Raw genomic sequence first — 17,757 nt, forward strand, 5'->3', positions numbered from 1 at the left:
AATAAAATAAGACTTTTCCTTTTCTTTTTAATAAATAGATGGGGGAAAATCAAAAAAGAGATTAAAAAAAAAAAAAAACACTCCTTTTTGTACTAAGTTATGTTTAATTTGCATTTCATTGTAAAATGGTGATCATAATTTAAATAACAAATACAACAAACGAAATATTTATTTCACTATTTTTATTTCTAACATTTTTTTCTCAATAACAGAAGCACATTACAAAAACACTGCGACACACAAATCCATGGAACATACGAAATGCAATGAGCAATTGCTAATTATCATGGCAGTATACAGGGCAAATATTAAAACTGTATAACTTTGTACACAGCTACACAGAACAGAAAATTTAAGATTCCTGTTGCTAAAAATGAAACTGTAGGATACGACACAATAATGATAATTGTACACCACAATGGAGATCTAAATTTGAATAGATTGCACTAAAGGTAATCAAGAATGTATTACACAAAACAATATAATTCTGACCCGAAAATTACATGGCTGACTGGAAATGAAATGCAGGTACTAAAGAACAGTCATGATTAAATCAGACAAGAAACAAGGATGATGATAAATGTTTAACAATCATTAAATTGTTAAATAAAGTTTCCTGGGATAAGTTTAACCCTTTAAATATATGACACTTATAATCTAAAAAATATGAAATCATTTTTAATTAACTAGTTCATTCTTACCATTCATATTCAAAAAATATTTTTCCTCCATAAAAATTTGTCATATACATCAGCTGTAAAACTTCTGTGACAGAATTTTGTAACAACAACATTGAAAAAAATTTTGAGCCACCTGCCAGATATCTGCTTTATTTAAAATATTTACAGTTAAGAAACTCAACATTTATTTCCCCAAGAAAATAACAATCCTATTCCTGCAACACATACACAAATACTAAAAACTGTTTGATGTTGAGACAATGATTCAAGACTAAACAGCAACATGGACTAATAGCAACCTAAAGAGCAAAATGATTTGGGATTGTTGGTGGAGGAGAGTGGCTTCCATACTATAACTTCCCCAAACCCATATATTCATAAGTTATTTATCTTAAATTATTTCATACTCATTGTTCCCAAACCATTAAATCCTTCTTTTGGGAGAAGGGACAACTATGAGACTATTCTTAATGCAAACTTCTGTTCCCTCTTATGAACTAATGATTACTAAAGTAAATAATGAATAATAGAAATAACTTTATAGAATTTCATACACATATCAGAAAAAACAAAAAGAATCATAAAAAAATTTTTAAAACTGTTTTGCTTTTCTTCTTTTTTTTAATTCTACATTTTAATTAATTTTGTACAAACTAAATTTGCTTTTAATATTATCCACAAGAAAATGGGGGGGGGGCATTATGCTTAATTTTAGGAGGAATTATATTTCATTTTACCTAATAATAAATATAAAATTCATCTTAAATAGTTTGTGCTAAAAAAAAAAAAAAAAAAAAAAAAAAAAAAAAACTTTAAGTTTCTGGATGATTATGGAAACACTCCCAACCTTGCATTCAGTAAAATAAAATTACTTTGAAACTTCTGTTTCCTCCTAAAAGTATTTTCAGTTTTTAAGATGCCTTGAGATATTTTTATTCACTCATTAAGCAAACTTTCACAACTTCATTGCAAAACATTCTTTAACATATAAACTAATAAAAATGCATGAAACACAGCCAATAAAATGTTTAAATAGGAAATAAGCGACATACAATAATTTAAATACACAATTAAATTTCAATACAGTGTTACAAATACAATAAAAATAAAAAAATGCATAGTTAGAATATTTGCAGCTAATTACAACAAAAAAGCCAGAGATAATTATATCAGCACAATTAAACACTAAACTCAATGGTTAAGCTAATACCAAATGATACCCTCTGGTAAATAACACACTGCAAATATTTAATGCTGCAATTTTTTTTTTTATATTGGTAAAGAATCCAAATCATCATATAAATATGAGATAATCATTATATCTGTGGTTACATTAATAATGCTATACATTAATAATCTGTGGTTGATATATGATTTCAGATATTATTTACTAATATAAAATATACATATACCACATATAATTAACTTAAAGGCTTATTTAAACAGCATTCAATTTTAAATTCACAAAGGATGTTTAATCAGGTCATGTTAGGACCAACTTTAAAACTTCACACATTTTAAAATTTATATGCAAGTCTAAACACAAAGAATTAATTACTGATGACCATTACAAATGACTGAAAACTTTACAGGAATGTTAATATAAAATTCGCAACATCGCTACAGCGAACAGCGCTCTTTGTACTGCAAATGGAAACATGATCACTTTAACTACTACAGTTTTATTATTTGCAAGTATTCATGCAGTTAGAATTGTTAACAAACAAAAGTACCAGCCCTAAACAGGGAAACCTAAAAACTAATATTTTGAAGCCTTAGTAGCATCTTAAAGATTTCTGAAGCATGAATCATCAGTAAGTAATTCTTGGTGCTTGGACTAGTGAAATTTCCACAATAATTCCTTAACACTCCTTTCATCAAGAACTTTCTAATAAACAGACTTACCGCAGATTTTTTTTTTTTTACTGTTATGTGTTAATAATAACATAGATAATATACATTGTATAATCAACAATAGAGAGATTCAGTTGAAGGTGAGCAACTTTTTATTTTAGTTAGTAGTCAAAAATCAATTGAATAAACTTTGGGGATAGGGGCTCCCAAGAAATCTTTTGCAATTTTCCTTTTAAAATTAAAATTAAGTATGATGCAGCTTTTAAGAAACTTAATTCTTGGATTAATATCAGCAGAAAGAGCTGACACTGCTAACTAAATTTTCAAATATGAAGAGTAAAACCACCACTCCATTAAAATGATTTTCTCTCTCCATCAGTTAAGTTTAAAATACAAAAATTAAAAGTAAAATACTCAAGCCAAACTGTAAAGTTATAAAATGTACGTTGTTTCAACGATCTCTTAACAGTTATGAAAGGCAATAAATATACTAGAAAGATATTGGGCTATTTCTATCAAACCGTTCTAAAATTTATTCAGGGCATTTGTATGCTTATTAATACTTCATTTTTTTCTGGGAGAGAAACAGAAAAATTAATTTGCTAAAATAAATATTTAGTAGTATGGCCTCTGAATGAGCTGCACTCAATATTAGAAATTTTAGTTCAAGAAATCAGCTTTATAATTTAATTTAGTAACAGCCTGTTAATTCCTCGATTTAAATTTGATTATTTTCTCTTTATTCTAAAAAAAAATAAAAAAAAAAAAAAAAAAAAGTAATAATATTTCTGGACTGCATCATTTGTAGAATAATCTATGCCACAGAGGTTGCATAGAGCTGATGATGTACCTTATTCAAAACTTTGAACTCGAAATTTTGACAACTGAAACTTTTCTAACCTAAACAAAAACCTTCCTTGTTGGATAAATACTAGCCTCTCTGTCTGCTGCTTGAATGCAATTTCGCTGCGCTTTCTCCCTATTGCAACAGTATAAAAAATGTACATGTTCTGGAAATAGTAATGATTAGAGTGCCAAGTGAATTGTGGCAATTTAAATAAAGATGGAATTTAATCCACCTTGATTGACAAGTTCCTTAGATATTATAAACTCAACACATTAGCATACTATGAAATCAGAATTCTTCCTTTTTAATATGCCATCTATGTGCTTCGCCATCAGAATTTCTGCATTTCTACGTCTCAGTGTTCCTACATCAATATTTCTAATTTTGCCTTTATTGCAATTAGCCAGTTGGACTGGAATTACATTCCTGATGCTGATTAGTTTGCATTCTATAAGTGAAAATGTTGACAGCTGTATTTGTGAACTATATTTTCATTACCTTCAAATAACCATATGAATGTCTCAATTTACTATACATATTTTTATGCTGTTTTTTAAATTTTAAATATTACTTTTGTTTTATTTAATTATTACCTTTGCCTAATTTTTGCCTAATTAAGCCATATTTCTAAATTTTACTAATATTACCTAACTTTTTTATCTTTATTATTATTATATAATTTAAAAAATAGTAATAATTGTCACTTTTATCCATAGATTTAAACATATATATTTCTGTAAAACAGATTTCATATCAGAAATCAAGTTTAGCATTCAATTTTATAACATTTCATTTTCAGGATTCTCCATTGGAAATTAGAAACTGATATGCAATTTACCATTGCAGAAATAGTATATTTTCCAGAGGGAATAATACATCATTGCACTTTCGTCAATAGACAGAAACAAATGCAAAGAAACATTAGTTTTCTATTTTTAAGCACAAATGATGCCTAATAAATAACTATGTATAATATACAGTAAGAAATAAAAGATAACAATTATCAATTACCAACATTAAAAACAATCATGCATTGCTCATAAAAAACTTTAAATATGCAACAAACCTAAGATACCTGATAAATTAAGCATCACACATCACAGTTTTAATTAAAAATTCTTGTATTATACATAAAATATACCACACAGTGAGGATAAGACACAACTACACGATACAAGATACATAACTATAGATTTTTATTGATTAAGAATATTCTCAAATGCAAACAAATAATTTGAATACTAGTAAGAATTATATTTCATTTTTAATACTTTGAATGTGACAAAATCTTAAAAGGTGCATAACAACTATGAGGACAATGAATAATAAACTCAAAGCAGTATAAATCTATTTAAAATCATAACAATTATTCAGAAAATATGAGGTAATAAGAGGACAAATATGCACGCATTTCAGCATCTACTATTCAATATTAGTTCTTGACTATTCACTGCAATGAACAGACATGATACATGTCTAATCTACAAGTTTAAACATACTTAAACCAATTTTTAAATGTAAATTCAGGATGACCTACTCAGTTATAAAATGAAAGGGAGGGGACCACATCATTTAATGATAAGAGATATGTTCCAATGTAACTGTACCTTTAAAATTTTTATAAAAAAGACAAATAAAATCATAATTCCCTCTATTTTACGAAGGCCAGAATTGCTAAACAAACATAACTGGAGATGTTAGATATATGTGCTAAGCTTCAGCTATCAAATTTCCTCTCACTTTTCCAGTAATGTCTGCTCATTTCTTACTACTATTTTGCAAGAGAATGGATTGGAAGAGGCGTAGCATTCCTTTTACTGTGTCCTAGATCGAAAATCAAATTTTATCTGATATTTTTCAAGCAACATTTTGTTAAGTATCATGTATATGCTATGTTGGTGTATAAATGGAAGACTAATGCTACAGAATTTATGCAGCGATCAAGATGATTTCACAAAAGCTTCACAACAAATGGTCTATAGTAAAATATTACTAAGATATCTGCTGCTTCCCCATGAAAGTTCAAGCTGGACAGCAATTTAGGAGGAGGGGAACAAGAAGGGAGGGGAAAGATAATTTACCCAGAACATACATTATTCTTAAACTTCAGAAAATTAAGATGTAAAATTCCTTTTTTTAAATGCCTAAAAAATTACCCTATAGATTCTTTAATTATTCAGAGTACTGATAATTATTAAGGAAATTAAAAATATTTTGATATGTTTTCAATAATTAGATTTAAATACCTCAATATTTTAACATCTTAAAAATGTTACTATATGTACATTTCAGGAAATTCGAAAAGTTTTACACCTGAATTTTAAATGGGGTGGGGAGCCCTTTAAATATAAAATTCTTTTTCAAGTGCACATTTATTACATGAATTTGGGAAGTCTCCAGTAATATATTTTTATTTAAGTGATAAATGCAATGTTAAAAATTAAAAATAACTTGGATACGCATTATAAATATCTTAACTCATATCGCAGAATAATTTAACAAAAAATGTTTTTCATAAAGGTGCTTCACAAACTAATATAGAATAACTCTTTAATTTTTCTTCCCTCATACAAAATTAGAAAAGAACATCATATATTAAAATAAATGTTGGATGTGTAGAACAAAATGAAGGAAAAACATTTAAGTTCCAGATTAATTATGGTAAAAATCCAGTAAAAGAAATGAAATACAGTATTATTGAGTCACGAAATATTTGGACCGGATATTTATGATTGTCAAAAGCTAGCATATAATAATAATTTTTAAGACACTTTGTGAGTGCACATAATTTGATTTTGATGTATTTTATAGTGAAATTCAAAACTGATCACATAAAAAAGTAAGAGATCATTACAAACATACAAATCATACATTAAGCAAACCTTGTCTATAAATGCTTTTAAAGAATTTAATGGATTCAGGAATAGCAACAAAAGCAACTGTCATTGATTCCCCAAAGTTATAAACCAGAAAAAAACACAACATTATTACAACTAACTGAAAAACTCCTTAGCATAATTTAGGTTAATAAATTAAGAAATAAAAGCACATGTGATATGGAATGCACTTACTTGTATATTATATATATATATATCATATGTAGTTTGACTAACAGGACAACAATAAATAACTTTAAGATTTAAAAAACTATCACAATAAAGTTTTTTAAATCTCTTAAAAAAACTTGATTCCATACATGTGAAACATATGTTTCCTCCTGATATTCCAAAAACAGGAATGTAAAACACAATATTCCTTTTCATCATATATTTGCTAAATTGTCATTTATTATTTTACACGCATTTTTTTATTCACTATTGAACATACCATGGTTCCACTAAAAGCATTTAATAATTTTGATTTCCTTTAATGATGTATTGGAATGACACATTATTTTTAAGTTAAAAACTTATTATTAAAATACTTAGTGTAAAATTATCATTCATAAAATCAAGACTCAGAAACATCTTTCAGACGCAAATAAAAAAAAATTGAGAAAAAGCATTGCATACATAGTCTACCATACATAAAAATAACAAAGAACAAAATCATGCACCCTAACAAAATAAGTAAACCAAGATGAACAGATACATTAAAATACACGACATAACAAATTATAGTTTTTTAAAAACAAACCTTTGCCATTAACCGCAAAATACAACATAACAACCTGAAAATCAGGTAAAGGTGGGAGGAATTCATAAGAGGAAAGGCCTTAACTGCTAGAGTATACAAAAAAAAAAAAAAAAAAAAAAAAAAAAAAAAAAAAAAGTCATTAAAATTTTGTACAATTCATTTTCATGATAAAGATGCACTGCTTTAAGATATAATTACCATGATATAAAATTTTTATGAAATACTATTAATAACCAGCAGTTTTCTTATGAAAAAATAAATAAGCATAAATTAGCTTCAATAAATATGTTGTATTGTTATGCGCAAGAATACTGTACTGTTATTTTGGATTATAAAGATCTGGATCAAATTTTATTTCTTTACATTAATACCAAGCTATATTATGTTTGCAATCAGTTTTACAATGAGTTAAACCAAATTTTACAGTACAGTAAAAACCTGGCCATCTCAACTAATCAGTATTAATGAAATTATTCAATCCACATATAAACTTAATTATACATTATTTGCAATTAACTTTTTGCTTAGAATTGAAAGATTGGCTATTTTAAAACAATAAAACAAAAATAATTTTTAATCAGATGCTAACTATTTTTTCTTTTGATGAAAAAACTTATAATAAAATAGTTCAAAAATACAAATAAAAATCAGCTTTGTAAACAGAAATTTCAAATTTTGCTCCACCTTAATAATTCATAGGTTGTCTCAATTGGGGGGGGGACTGTTGTTTAAAAACTCAGCATAACAGTTAAATATCTAAGTGATTCCATTTTTTTAATATGAAAAATCAGAATGAATTTAAATTTAAAAATAGGTTATAATTAATGATAAGTTAAAACAACTTTTTGAAAATTACATATAATTATTCTATTTTTGGGTAATGTTATAAGGACTAAAAACCAGCCTCTGTGAAAAGAGGGAATTTTGCTTAATTTTTGTATTAAACATATTAGTTTACTACTCATTATCAAACAGTTTTGTATACAAGCAGGATCATATTCCCCATCACTTTATAGCTGTTTGACAAAATATCAATGCAAAAAGTGTTATTTTAATTTTAAGATAATCTGTAGCATAACATAAATACCTTAAGCAGCCAAATTTTGAACTTATTCTAAAACCAAATAATTTAAAATTAAATTGCAATACCAATATCAGATAAAAACATTAAGAAAAAGAGGAAATGATGTAGATAAGATAAAATTTTCGATCTAGAGTGTTACACCGCTTTAAAATAAAAACTCGGTCTGATAATTTTATAATGTATTTAAGTTAGACTATCAATGACAGAAATTTGTATCTTGCATATTTAATATCATTTAAGTTTGGTGATCCTGACAAAAATCTTATGTTCTAATTCATTTAATATTATTCATATATAAAGCACTGAAGCACCCTTTCCCAAAGTCCAATGGGTTCTTAAAATATAATTACTAGTATTTATACAACATGAAATGGATATCTTGGAAGGGATTAAACCAAGCAAGTTTAAAGAGTAACTGAAAATAACTTTTCGTATAACAGAATGGATCATGGATCAGAATAGCTGACAATAAAATCTGCCATATGAAAAAGAAAATTAAAATTATTTCAACAATGCTAGATATATAAAAATAAAATATGGTGGAAAGTAAATTTATGACACATACGAACAAACCTATCCTCAAAGAGTGAAATTTATTTAGAGTCGAAAAGAAAATTCGAAATGTCACAAAGGAAAAAAAGTGCACAATGAAGTGTTACCATTTTATTTACAAAGAAGGAAAAAGAAGACCTGTTCAGAGAAGTTTAGACATGTATTTTCTTAAGAAAGAACACATTTTGAAAATCTGCTTTACTGAATCATCTATTCTGGTTATCAGAAATGCCCTCTTTACTTGTCGATGAGTCTTCTCATCGTCATCCACATAAAGATTCGCTGGCCTCATCCTCCCCCCCATTCACACATAACACAAAAAATAGCAATTCAAGGTATATAGTACATAATACAGTAATCCTTTAGTTTTTTTAATAACGTATTGTATTTATCTGATAATATTTATAGCTCTTATCACATGAACATTGTAAGATTTGCATAGTGATCCTAGTAAGATTTTACAAACAAATTCATGCTACAAATGGTTGTTCAGAACGCAGTTCGTTCATAAGGTAGGCAATATTCATATTTAAAAAGTAGAATTAAAAAAAAAGAGTGCATAGTTTACAAATTAAACAACACAGTAATAACGAAGAAATTCTGTGTTCAATAAAATTTGTTGATTTTATTTTAAGAGGAAATATACAGTTCAATTTTTGCAATTTCAGATAGAAAATGAAAAACATTTGTAGTAAGCAGAAAGAAAATTTTTTCATATTCAACTTCAAAATAAATAATTGAAGAATCACATAACTGGGCCCTCCCCAAAATATTATGTTGATTACATGCTGAAAATCAAATATGCATACATATATAATTTTCAGCACATAAAATTTACTGAAGACACATTTCATAATTTCCAAAATGGGGGAGGGAGACAAGTATTTTACATGAGATTGGAGCAGAACTTGAAACTGGTCTAGTTTAATGCAGCTGAAGCAAGTATGGAATTGTTCAAGAAGTTTTTAATCCATATTATTTAACTTCACAGAAATTTAAATAAAAATTAGATATCCATTTTGGAAACAATATATTTTACTAGGTGGCATCTATGAATTGAGATATCAGTTGTAACTAAAAGTCTGACATGGCATCTATGAATTGAGATATCAGTTGTAACTAAAAGTCTGACATGTTCTTAAATAAATATTATAATATAAAAAAATAATAAGGGGGAAAATCAACAATATATTTTTGCCATTAAGTTTTATTCTGAATAGTTTAAGTTCTCCATTAAGTTTTCGGCACAGAAAACAAACAATACATTTTTTACCCCTTAAGTTTTATTCTAAATTGATATAAAAGCACATTTTGGACTAAAAATATAGCAATGCTATTGAATCTATGATAAAAAGATTTAAAGAGTAATTCATATTAGAAATATGAATATAATGATCATTTGCAAACAATGTTTATGATCTTTATTAAAATCACAAAAGCCAAAGTAAACTATTTTGATTATCAGTTATTTCAAATCCTATTACAAAGCTGAAATTTATTCAGTGTTATTTGAATTACATATTATATTATTATACATTGTTAATCAACTAACAGGTGATGGATTTAAAATGAAAGAGTAAATAATTTGCATTACAGACAGAAGCTCTTTTCATCTCTCTTTACAGTCAGGAATTAAAAACATTTATGAAACCTTGGTTTTACAAATTATAGCTTGATATCTTTCATAACTAAGATTTCAAGCTGAGAGCTTTTCATAAAGATGACTAGCAATGAAATCATATTAAGTAATAACAGAAAAAATGTATTACACGTATTTCACACTTTAATAAATAAATCTGAAAACTATTAAAATAAAATGTGAGAAAAATGAAAACAAGAGGCAGACTCATTTACTGAAATATTTTTACACTAAAGGATGAAAGGACTATGTAAGTATAAGTGTGAATATATGCATACATAATATTTCATTTTTGAGAAATTTTTACTATTTAAGAGCTAAAAAAAATGACACATTTATTTCCTTGCTAACTAGTAATCATGATAAAAACAACACATAGTTTATTACCTACATGCTAGTAATGGCAGTTATGAAAAGAAAATGATCACAGAAATTGTTTGGGCTACCTTTTAACAGCACACAATTTTATCCACTGCATTGCAAACCCAAAAAACAAAAAGGAAATTAGGGTTTTATTTTAATATTTATTCTATCAGGACACCTTAAAGATTAGAAAAAGACTGATGTTCTGATGCTTAAGTTCCTAAAAACCTTCTTTGTGACCAGACTAGTCTAGGAACTACTAAAATATTATTAATCCCAGCTTCCATCACTGTCTGGTAAATCATGTAAGTCACTTATATTTTCTTGATCAGACAGATCTTCAAAATCTTCATCAAAGTCTTCAATTTTTACTCTCGTATATGGATCTCGTATAGCATATGGTATTGATAGTTTATTTTTTGAAGGCGGTTTCTGTGTCTTGAATTCATACACCAACGGATAGATATGTTCAACAGCTAGTCTCACATTATCCACACTGGGAGCTAGGTAATAGAAAATGACAGAGAATTAATAAAATGAAGCAGAATTAAAATTCATTTTTTATATAACCCTGGATTTTAAATGTTGCAAAAAATTAAAGCATTTACTTTTGTAAAAAAACACTAAAACAGGATTATGAAATTTGCTGTTGGAAATAAGAAGTTTAATTTAGAAAGGGGAACACAGAATATAACAGAGAAGAACAAAAAGGTTACTAGTATATAACATAATTCCACTGATAACCACACACATACTGAAACAGAATCAAGCTAACACAAGATTTTAACAATACAATAAGAAAATATATGAAAATCACCACAAGTTTATTTAAGTAATAGTACTGTTAATAATGTTATTATTATACTACGTGTTTTTTATTATCAAAATAAAGTGTAGTCTCAATTATCTGGGTGCGGATAATCTGTTTGTGATATCATGCAAGCACACTCAATATTATATGAGATAGATTTAAAAAAAAAAAAAAAAAAAAATGCAAATTAGAATATGCTTGAAAATCTGCTGAATTATATCTTTAGGTTTAATTTCAATGATTACATCGTACAATTTGTTCTGCATATATCATTTTTTAAGAAACAAACATAAACAATATACATAAAAATTGACAGTTTAGATTATATGTTTTTCAATTATCCATAACCTGCTTCATCAGCAATCGCCCGGATAATCGAGAGTATACGTAGAATATAACAGAGAAGAACAAAAAGGTTACTAGTATATAACATAATTCCACTGATGACCACACACATATTGAAACAGAATCAAGCTAACACAAGATGTATATGTTAGATAATGCTCTCAAAATGAACACAAAGTATCAGCTGATAAACTTTCGTGCAGCATGATAATTGCTTCCCATTAAACAGGTCATTCTATCTGCAAGATTTTTGGCAAAATAAATACCACATGCAACAAAAAGCGATATATTAATTAAATGGAAATGTTAAAACTTTAACCCCGACCTGGGAAGCAAGAAAAATTGGCAGATTAAAACCGCTGATACCTCCCAAGAGTGTAATTAAACTAGTAGGTCTAGTTAGAAATATTGTAACTACATAGATTCATACAGCTTTAGGAAGCTATGCCAGACTCTTCTGCCATTCATATGACAATATGACAGATATTTGCATTTGGTTTCTGTTGGCAAAGTACAATATATAAACAATGATCAGTGAATGAAATGCTGCTTGGCTATCAACAGTTGTGAAAAAATTATGGCAGAGTATATCAGAACGATGGGAAGAACATCTTGTGGATCGACAAATCATGCTATATATAAGGAGAGGACAAATTTCAGATTTGGGAAATTTTATGAAAAATTGTTTTTAAAAGTAATGAAATAGATTTTGATGAAAAGAACTGTTGAAATAAAAAAAAGAGAGAATTTCATGTTTTTTACATGATTATTGTGGTTACACAAAAATATAATTAAGAACTTCTATTTCTCCTATTCAGGAATGTTTTTTCTTGCGACGTATGGATTTGAAACTATCATAAGATACAACTGAACATCCTTTTTGCAGACCCCCTTTCAATTACTGGCTTTAGCAGAGCTAAACTGAAATTATAAGATGGAATCATAGTAGTTTTTGCCAGTACAATATAGTAAAAACCTTTCATGTATTTGAAGAAATCAAATAATCTTGTTTAACTTATACATACTACTTTGTTTGGTTTATTTAATTATGGCAAAACCTAGAGGGCTACCTGCCTAAGGGGAGGGATGCCTTCGTGAAAGAAAGTGGGTTTATACACGTTACCACATGGAGGCAAACCATGCAGCCAGCTCTTTCACGAGATTCGAACCTCAGATTGAACTACCAGTGTTCAGCGACTACTTGGTCCATACTATTCTGGAAAGTATAAAATAAGTGAAATGGGACAGTACGCACTATGAAGAAATAGTTGTTTGGAGAAAGGTTTGTTTAGTGTAGCCAAAAGTTCTTTCTAGGAAGAAAAAAAAAAAAAAAAAAAAAAAAAATTAGAGATGAATTGAAGCAATGCTTGTGAACCAGATCACATTACCGTAAAAACCAACTATTCACTCAGTACAGGAGTAATGATGCAAAATACCTATAGATATTTTAAGAAAAAGAAGAAAATTTAAGTCAATGGATTGTATGTAATGCATTAACAATTGTTAAAAATGATAAACATTCTGGAAGAACAGTTAGCTTCATATGGCACAAATAATTTTTTAGAAATTTAACTATGTTATTGCTGGGAACAAAAGAAAAAATGGACAAACATAATTACAAGTATGCAAAAAAAGTTTCAGTAAGGGGTTTATAATTGTTGCAGAATTCTCTTACAATGGAAAATTAAAAATAGGAAGAGTGAGAAAAAATTCTTAAAATCAACATATATTCTCACACGAAAATTTTACTCCAGATATTTATAGAATAAATTCCATTCTTTATACCTATGACTTTCAAAGTGAACTTCATCAAGACAAAGAAATAAGTCATACTTCGAGAAGTATCACTGCATTCCTTGAAAAAAAATGGACATTGCTATAGTATTGCATTTATACTTTTTCAATGCATTCTCGCAAAGTCTCCTAACATCACGGTAATCACAATGTAGACTCCAGTAAGTCCAGGATAAAAAAAAAAAAAAAAAAAAACTATGACAGTGAACATTTAAAAAAATATTCTTTGGATTTTAAACATTAAATAAACCGCTCCAAATGGTTCTAAAAATGTGTAAACACTGTAACCTGTAAATGTGTAACCTCTGTGATTATCATCAATACTGGATGCTAAACATTACACTTTGTTTTATTTTTTGAACATTTGGTAGATACATAATGCTTGAAACCAATGAAAAAGAGAAGGACATGGTCTTGAATTTTCCACCCTATACTTTAAATATCTTGTGACAAAATATAAAAAACTTTAATACATTTTTTAGATTATGTCAAGTAATAACAATCCTACATGTAATCCTTCCTTATGCTTTCAAAGCATGACAGCTTTTGAGTTTCATTCAGAATGAAAGGAGATTAGACTCACTGAAATGTTAATAAAATCAATTTTATTTAAAAGAGGTAAAGATGAAGAATGTCAACAGGACATGGAAAATCTTTCTTACTCTTTTATTGAAAAATTATATGTAGAAGTGATTCTGTGTTAGAAAATAACAATATACTTTACCTGTTATGGTTATGCTACCAGTGGTAAATAATTTTAGGGTTGCTTTAAGCTCTTTAATTTTGTATGTAGCGCCAGGATGTAATTCAGGTTCATAGCTGCAGATCACAGAAAAAGAATCAGTATGGCATTTTAATGCAAACACACACATGTAACTTTATACATTTGCTTTACATGAACAAAATAAATTTGCTTGAGAAAAAATAATTAATGCTACCGCAGATAAATAAATGGGAAATATTACTCACGCTTTCTGTACATATATACATGTGTATGTGTGTGTAAGATAAAAATGGGTAAATCAAAATTATAACTTAAAATAGCCACTTTTTTCTTTCTGTTCTAAAAATATCAACTGATTATAATAAACCTTTTTTGAACTGCGTCATTTCTAGATAATCTATATCATATGACTTTTACATAATGATGACAATATAGGTAATTGGGAACTGAAAATTTCGAGAGCTGAAACCTTTCTCTTAAAAAGCTATCATAACTGATAATTATGCAATTTGCTTCTTTCTTGCTGCTAAGATGCTGCCATGCCGATGCCATTAAGATGCTCTTCATATCACAACAATATCAAAAATGTAAACTTTCTGGAAACTGGCATGATAAAAGTGCCATATTATTTGTGGCTGCCTATGTAAATTGAAATAAAAATGAATATTTAATCTGTCTCAGCTGCCAATATTGCTAATCACAATGAATTAATATCTATATGCCATTAATATTTATACATCATTACATATATGTATTATAAAATTTACAGCATGAAATAAAATTAACTAAAAATGGAATTAAAATCAGTTTTCTACAAAATAATAAACTTAATTCTTTAATTCTTGTAACAAATATTGTTTTCCCTGAGTAAACATCTGTGAAAATTATGTTAAACAAATAATTGTTTTTCTTGAGTAAACATCTATGAAAATTAAGTTATCTTAGAATCAATGGTGTCACTGATTCAAAGAAAAGAAGTCAGTACAGTACAAAATCTGGGTGTCCAATATTCAAAATGATCCAATATCTGGACTTCTGGACCAACAGAACTTTATTTAAAATTTTCCCCTCTTTATAAAGTCTACGAATGGAGAATATAATATTCAGGGAAAAGGTGTGAAAAAATGATTTGTTTCCCAACAAACCGAGATTTCAGATGTCACTTCCAAATGCCTACTGGATATAGAATCACAAATAAAAAGCATTGGATGGCAGAAACATTAATGAATGTTCATTAATTAATCATTCCATATGCGTGGCTTGGCAGGATTTGAAACTGATTGATTTAGAGGATGATGCTAAATTTGTCCTGATTACAGACAAGTGTTGAATTATTTTACCTGTTCATTATTTTCTAATATAATTTCCAAGTATTCTACTAACAGAACTTTCACATTTATAATGTACAGGCATAGTTTTTGAAACTACTAAAACTTTGCCTTTTTTATTATTTATTCTAATTAAGGAACAAACTTCACATCTATATCATAGTTGAAATACTTTTGGAACGGATAAGACTGAAACCACTCCTTTAGGCATGGCTGGATGAGATGATAGAGATTCATTTGAACAATCTTAGACCGGTTCCACCTATCTGTATCTCACAGCCAACAGGACTGAGACCAAAAACTGTCACTATTCTTTCTAGCATATGAAAGAGCCATTCATGAGAGCAGGTATTTTCTCCATCACAAATAATTTTTGGTTAAGATCTTAGTCTGCCGTGCAACTTGATCTTCTGACTGTCAGATATACCTTCTTTACCTGGGCAGTACCTGGAAGATCTGAAAGGCACATTTAGAACACATTCATCAGTTTGCCAAGAGAGGGATCAACACAGACACCAAGGGGATAAAGATGAGATTAGAGATTATTATGCCAAGTTGACAGAGAAGGAATTCAAAAAGGGTCCTACTATGTGATAAAAAAACCGGACTATGTAGTAGTGTATATACAAAGAGCTCCTTTTTGTACACCTAAGGTGTTGGCATTATGATAGACTTGCACCATATTATCGTAATGAGAGATTGTTGTTCCTGGTCTTGTTATAATAAAAATATAAAAAGTTTGAGTTGCATATAACAAAAACTGGCTGGGACATTCAAAATCAAAATTTGCTATTTTTGATACTTATGTTTGGGAAAGTTTTATATTTGTTATGAAAAATAAAAATATAAAAAGTTTGAGTTGCATATAACAAAAATTGACTGGGACATCCAAAATCAAAATTTGTAATTTTTGATATCATATTCAATGGCCTTGAGGGATCAGTAATTCAAGTTAAATAAGTTTAAATGAAGTGCAACAAAAAACATGTACAATTTAATAGGCCATTAGCAATTTCTCAACTTGGTGACTTTTTGGAAGATTTGCGAAAACACATTTTTGAAACCCTACAGCACTTTTTCCAGAACTCATGCTACAGGATATAAATATGACTTAGACAGCTAGCACAATGCAGCTGCACAATCAGTTGCAAGATTCAGCAACTAGCTGAATTACAAGTTAGGATTACATCCGAGAATGATTTGAGGAACTTTAAGATATATTTTATGTGCTAATGCAGATTTCTTCACATCTGCATTCTCCTTTAGTTATTACCAGCTATTGTTATGCTGTGTACTACTTATTTTGCTTACTTTCATTTCTTCCTGCTTATCTGAACTCATTATTATTATTTAAAGGGTCCTGTGTAGCTTTCAACAACATCGTCTTCGTCTCTATTTGCCTTTTGTAAATTAAACATATCAGTCTTAATTTTCGTGGGAAACAAAAATCAGTTATTCTAGATAAGTACAGTGAAACTTTTAACTATCCGACTTTGAATATTCTAGTAAAAACAAACACACTGCTCATAAGTGTTACATATAACAGATCCATTTTCTTGAGATATTTAGCAACATCACAGTAAATGTGTTAAATAAATAAACTTTCAAAAAAAGGGACAGGAATGATTTCTGAAAAATATTTCTGCAAAATTTAAAATGACTTTTGGATATAATTTCTAGAAAATGTTAAGGAAAGTTATAAACTTGATACAATAACAAAAAACAAAAGACAGTATAAAAAAACAACTCAGTAAATAATTAAAAGGGAAATTACCTAGCTAAGCGTCTATGCTTTTCAGCAAATTTATTCAAATTAATACCAAAATCCATTGTGCATGTACCTAACACATTGACAACTCTGTAATTGGTAAACTTGACTCTAAATCCTAATTGCTGGAGTATCCTTGCAAATTTTCTAGAAGCTCTTTTTGCATCTTCATCGCTAGAATAAAGTAAAAAAGAAAAATATAAAGATATGCTTTTCCATACACTAGAAATAAATTTCTTGGCGGTATAAGTCTTCAAATCACAGTCTAAAAACGGAAACTTCACATGATTTCTAAACATAATGTCCTCTGCTAAGCATATGATTTACTGAGA

The 17,757-nt window shown here is 28.2% G+C and overlaps 1 protein-coding gene across 1 annotated transcript in view; it reads right to left on the reverse strand.

The window, feature by feature from the left end:
• Positions 1–165: 165 nt before the first annotated feature.
• The window catches only part of LOC118204882 (TATA box-binding protein-like 1), a 46,108-nt gene continuing 28,516 nt past the window's right edge, over positions 166–17,757 (reverse strand). Inside the window, exons 3-5 of the mRNA XM_085821161.1 lie at positions 17,432–17,599; positions 14,330–14,424; positions 166–11,158 (exon numbers count right to left, since the gene is read on the reverse strand). Coding sequence (XP_085677287.1) covers positions 10,926–11,158; positions 14,330–14,424; positions 17,432–17,599 — 496 coding nt within the window. The 3' untranslated portion in view covers positions 166–10,925. The remainder of the gene's footprint in view (positions 11,159–14,329; positions 14,425–17,431; positions 17,600–17,757) is intronic.

The sequence above is a fragment of the Stegodyphus dumicola genome, chromosome 7 (assembly GCF_044657685.1).
Source record: "Stegodyphus dumicola isolate Sdum_Otavi_A_Nest chromosome 7, ASM4465768v1".
In the NCBI taxonomy this organism is placed as follows: domain Eukaryota; kingdom Metazoa; phylum Arthropoda; class Arachnida; order Araneae; family Eresidae; genus Stegodyphus; species Stegodyphus dumicola.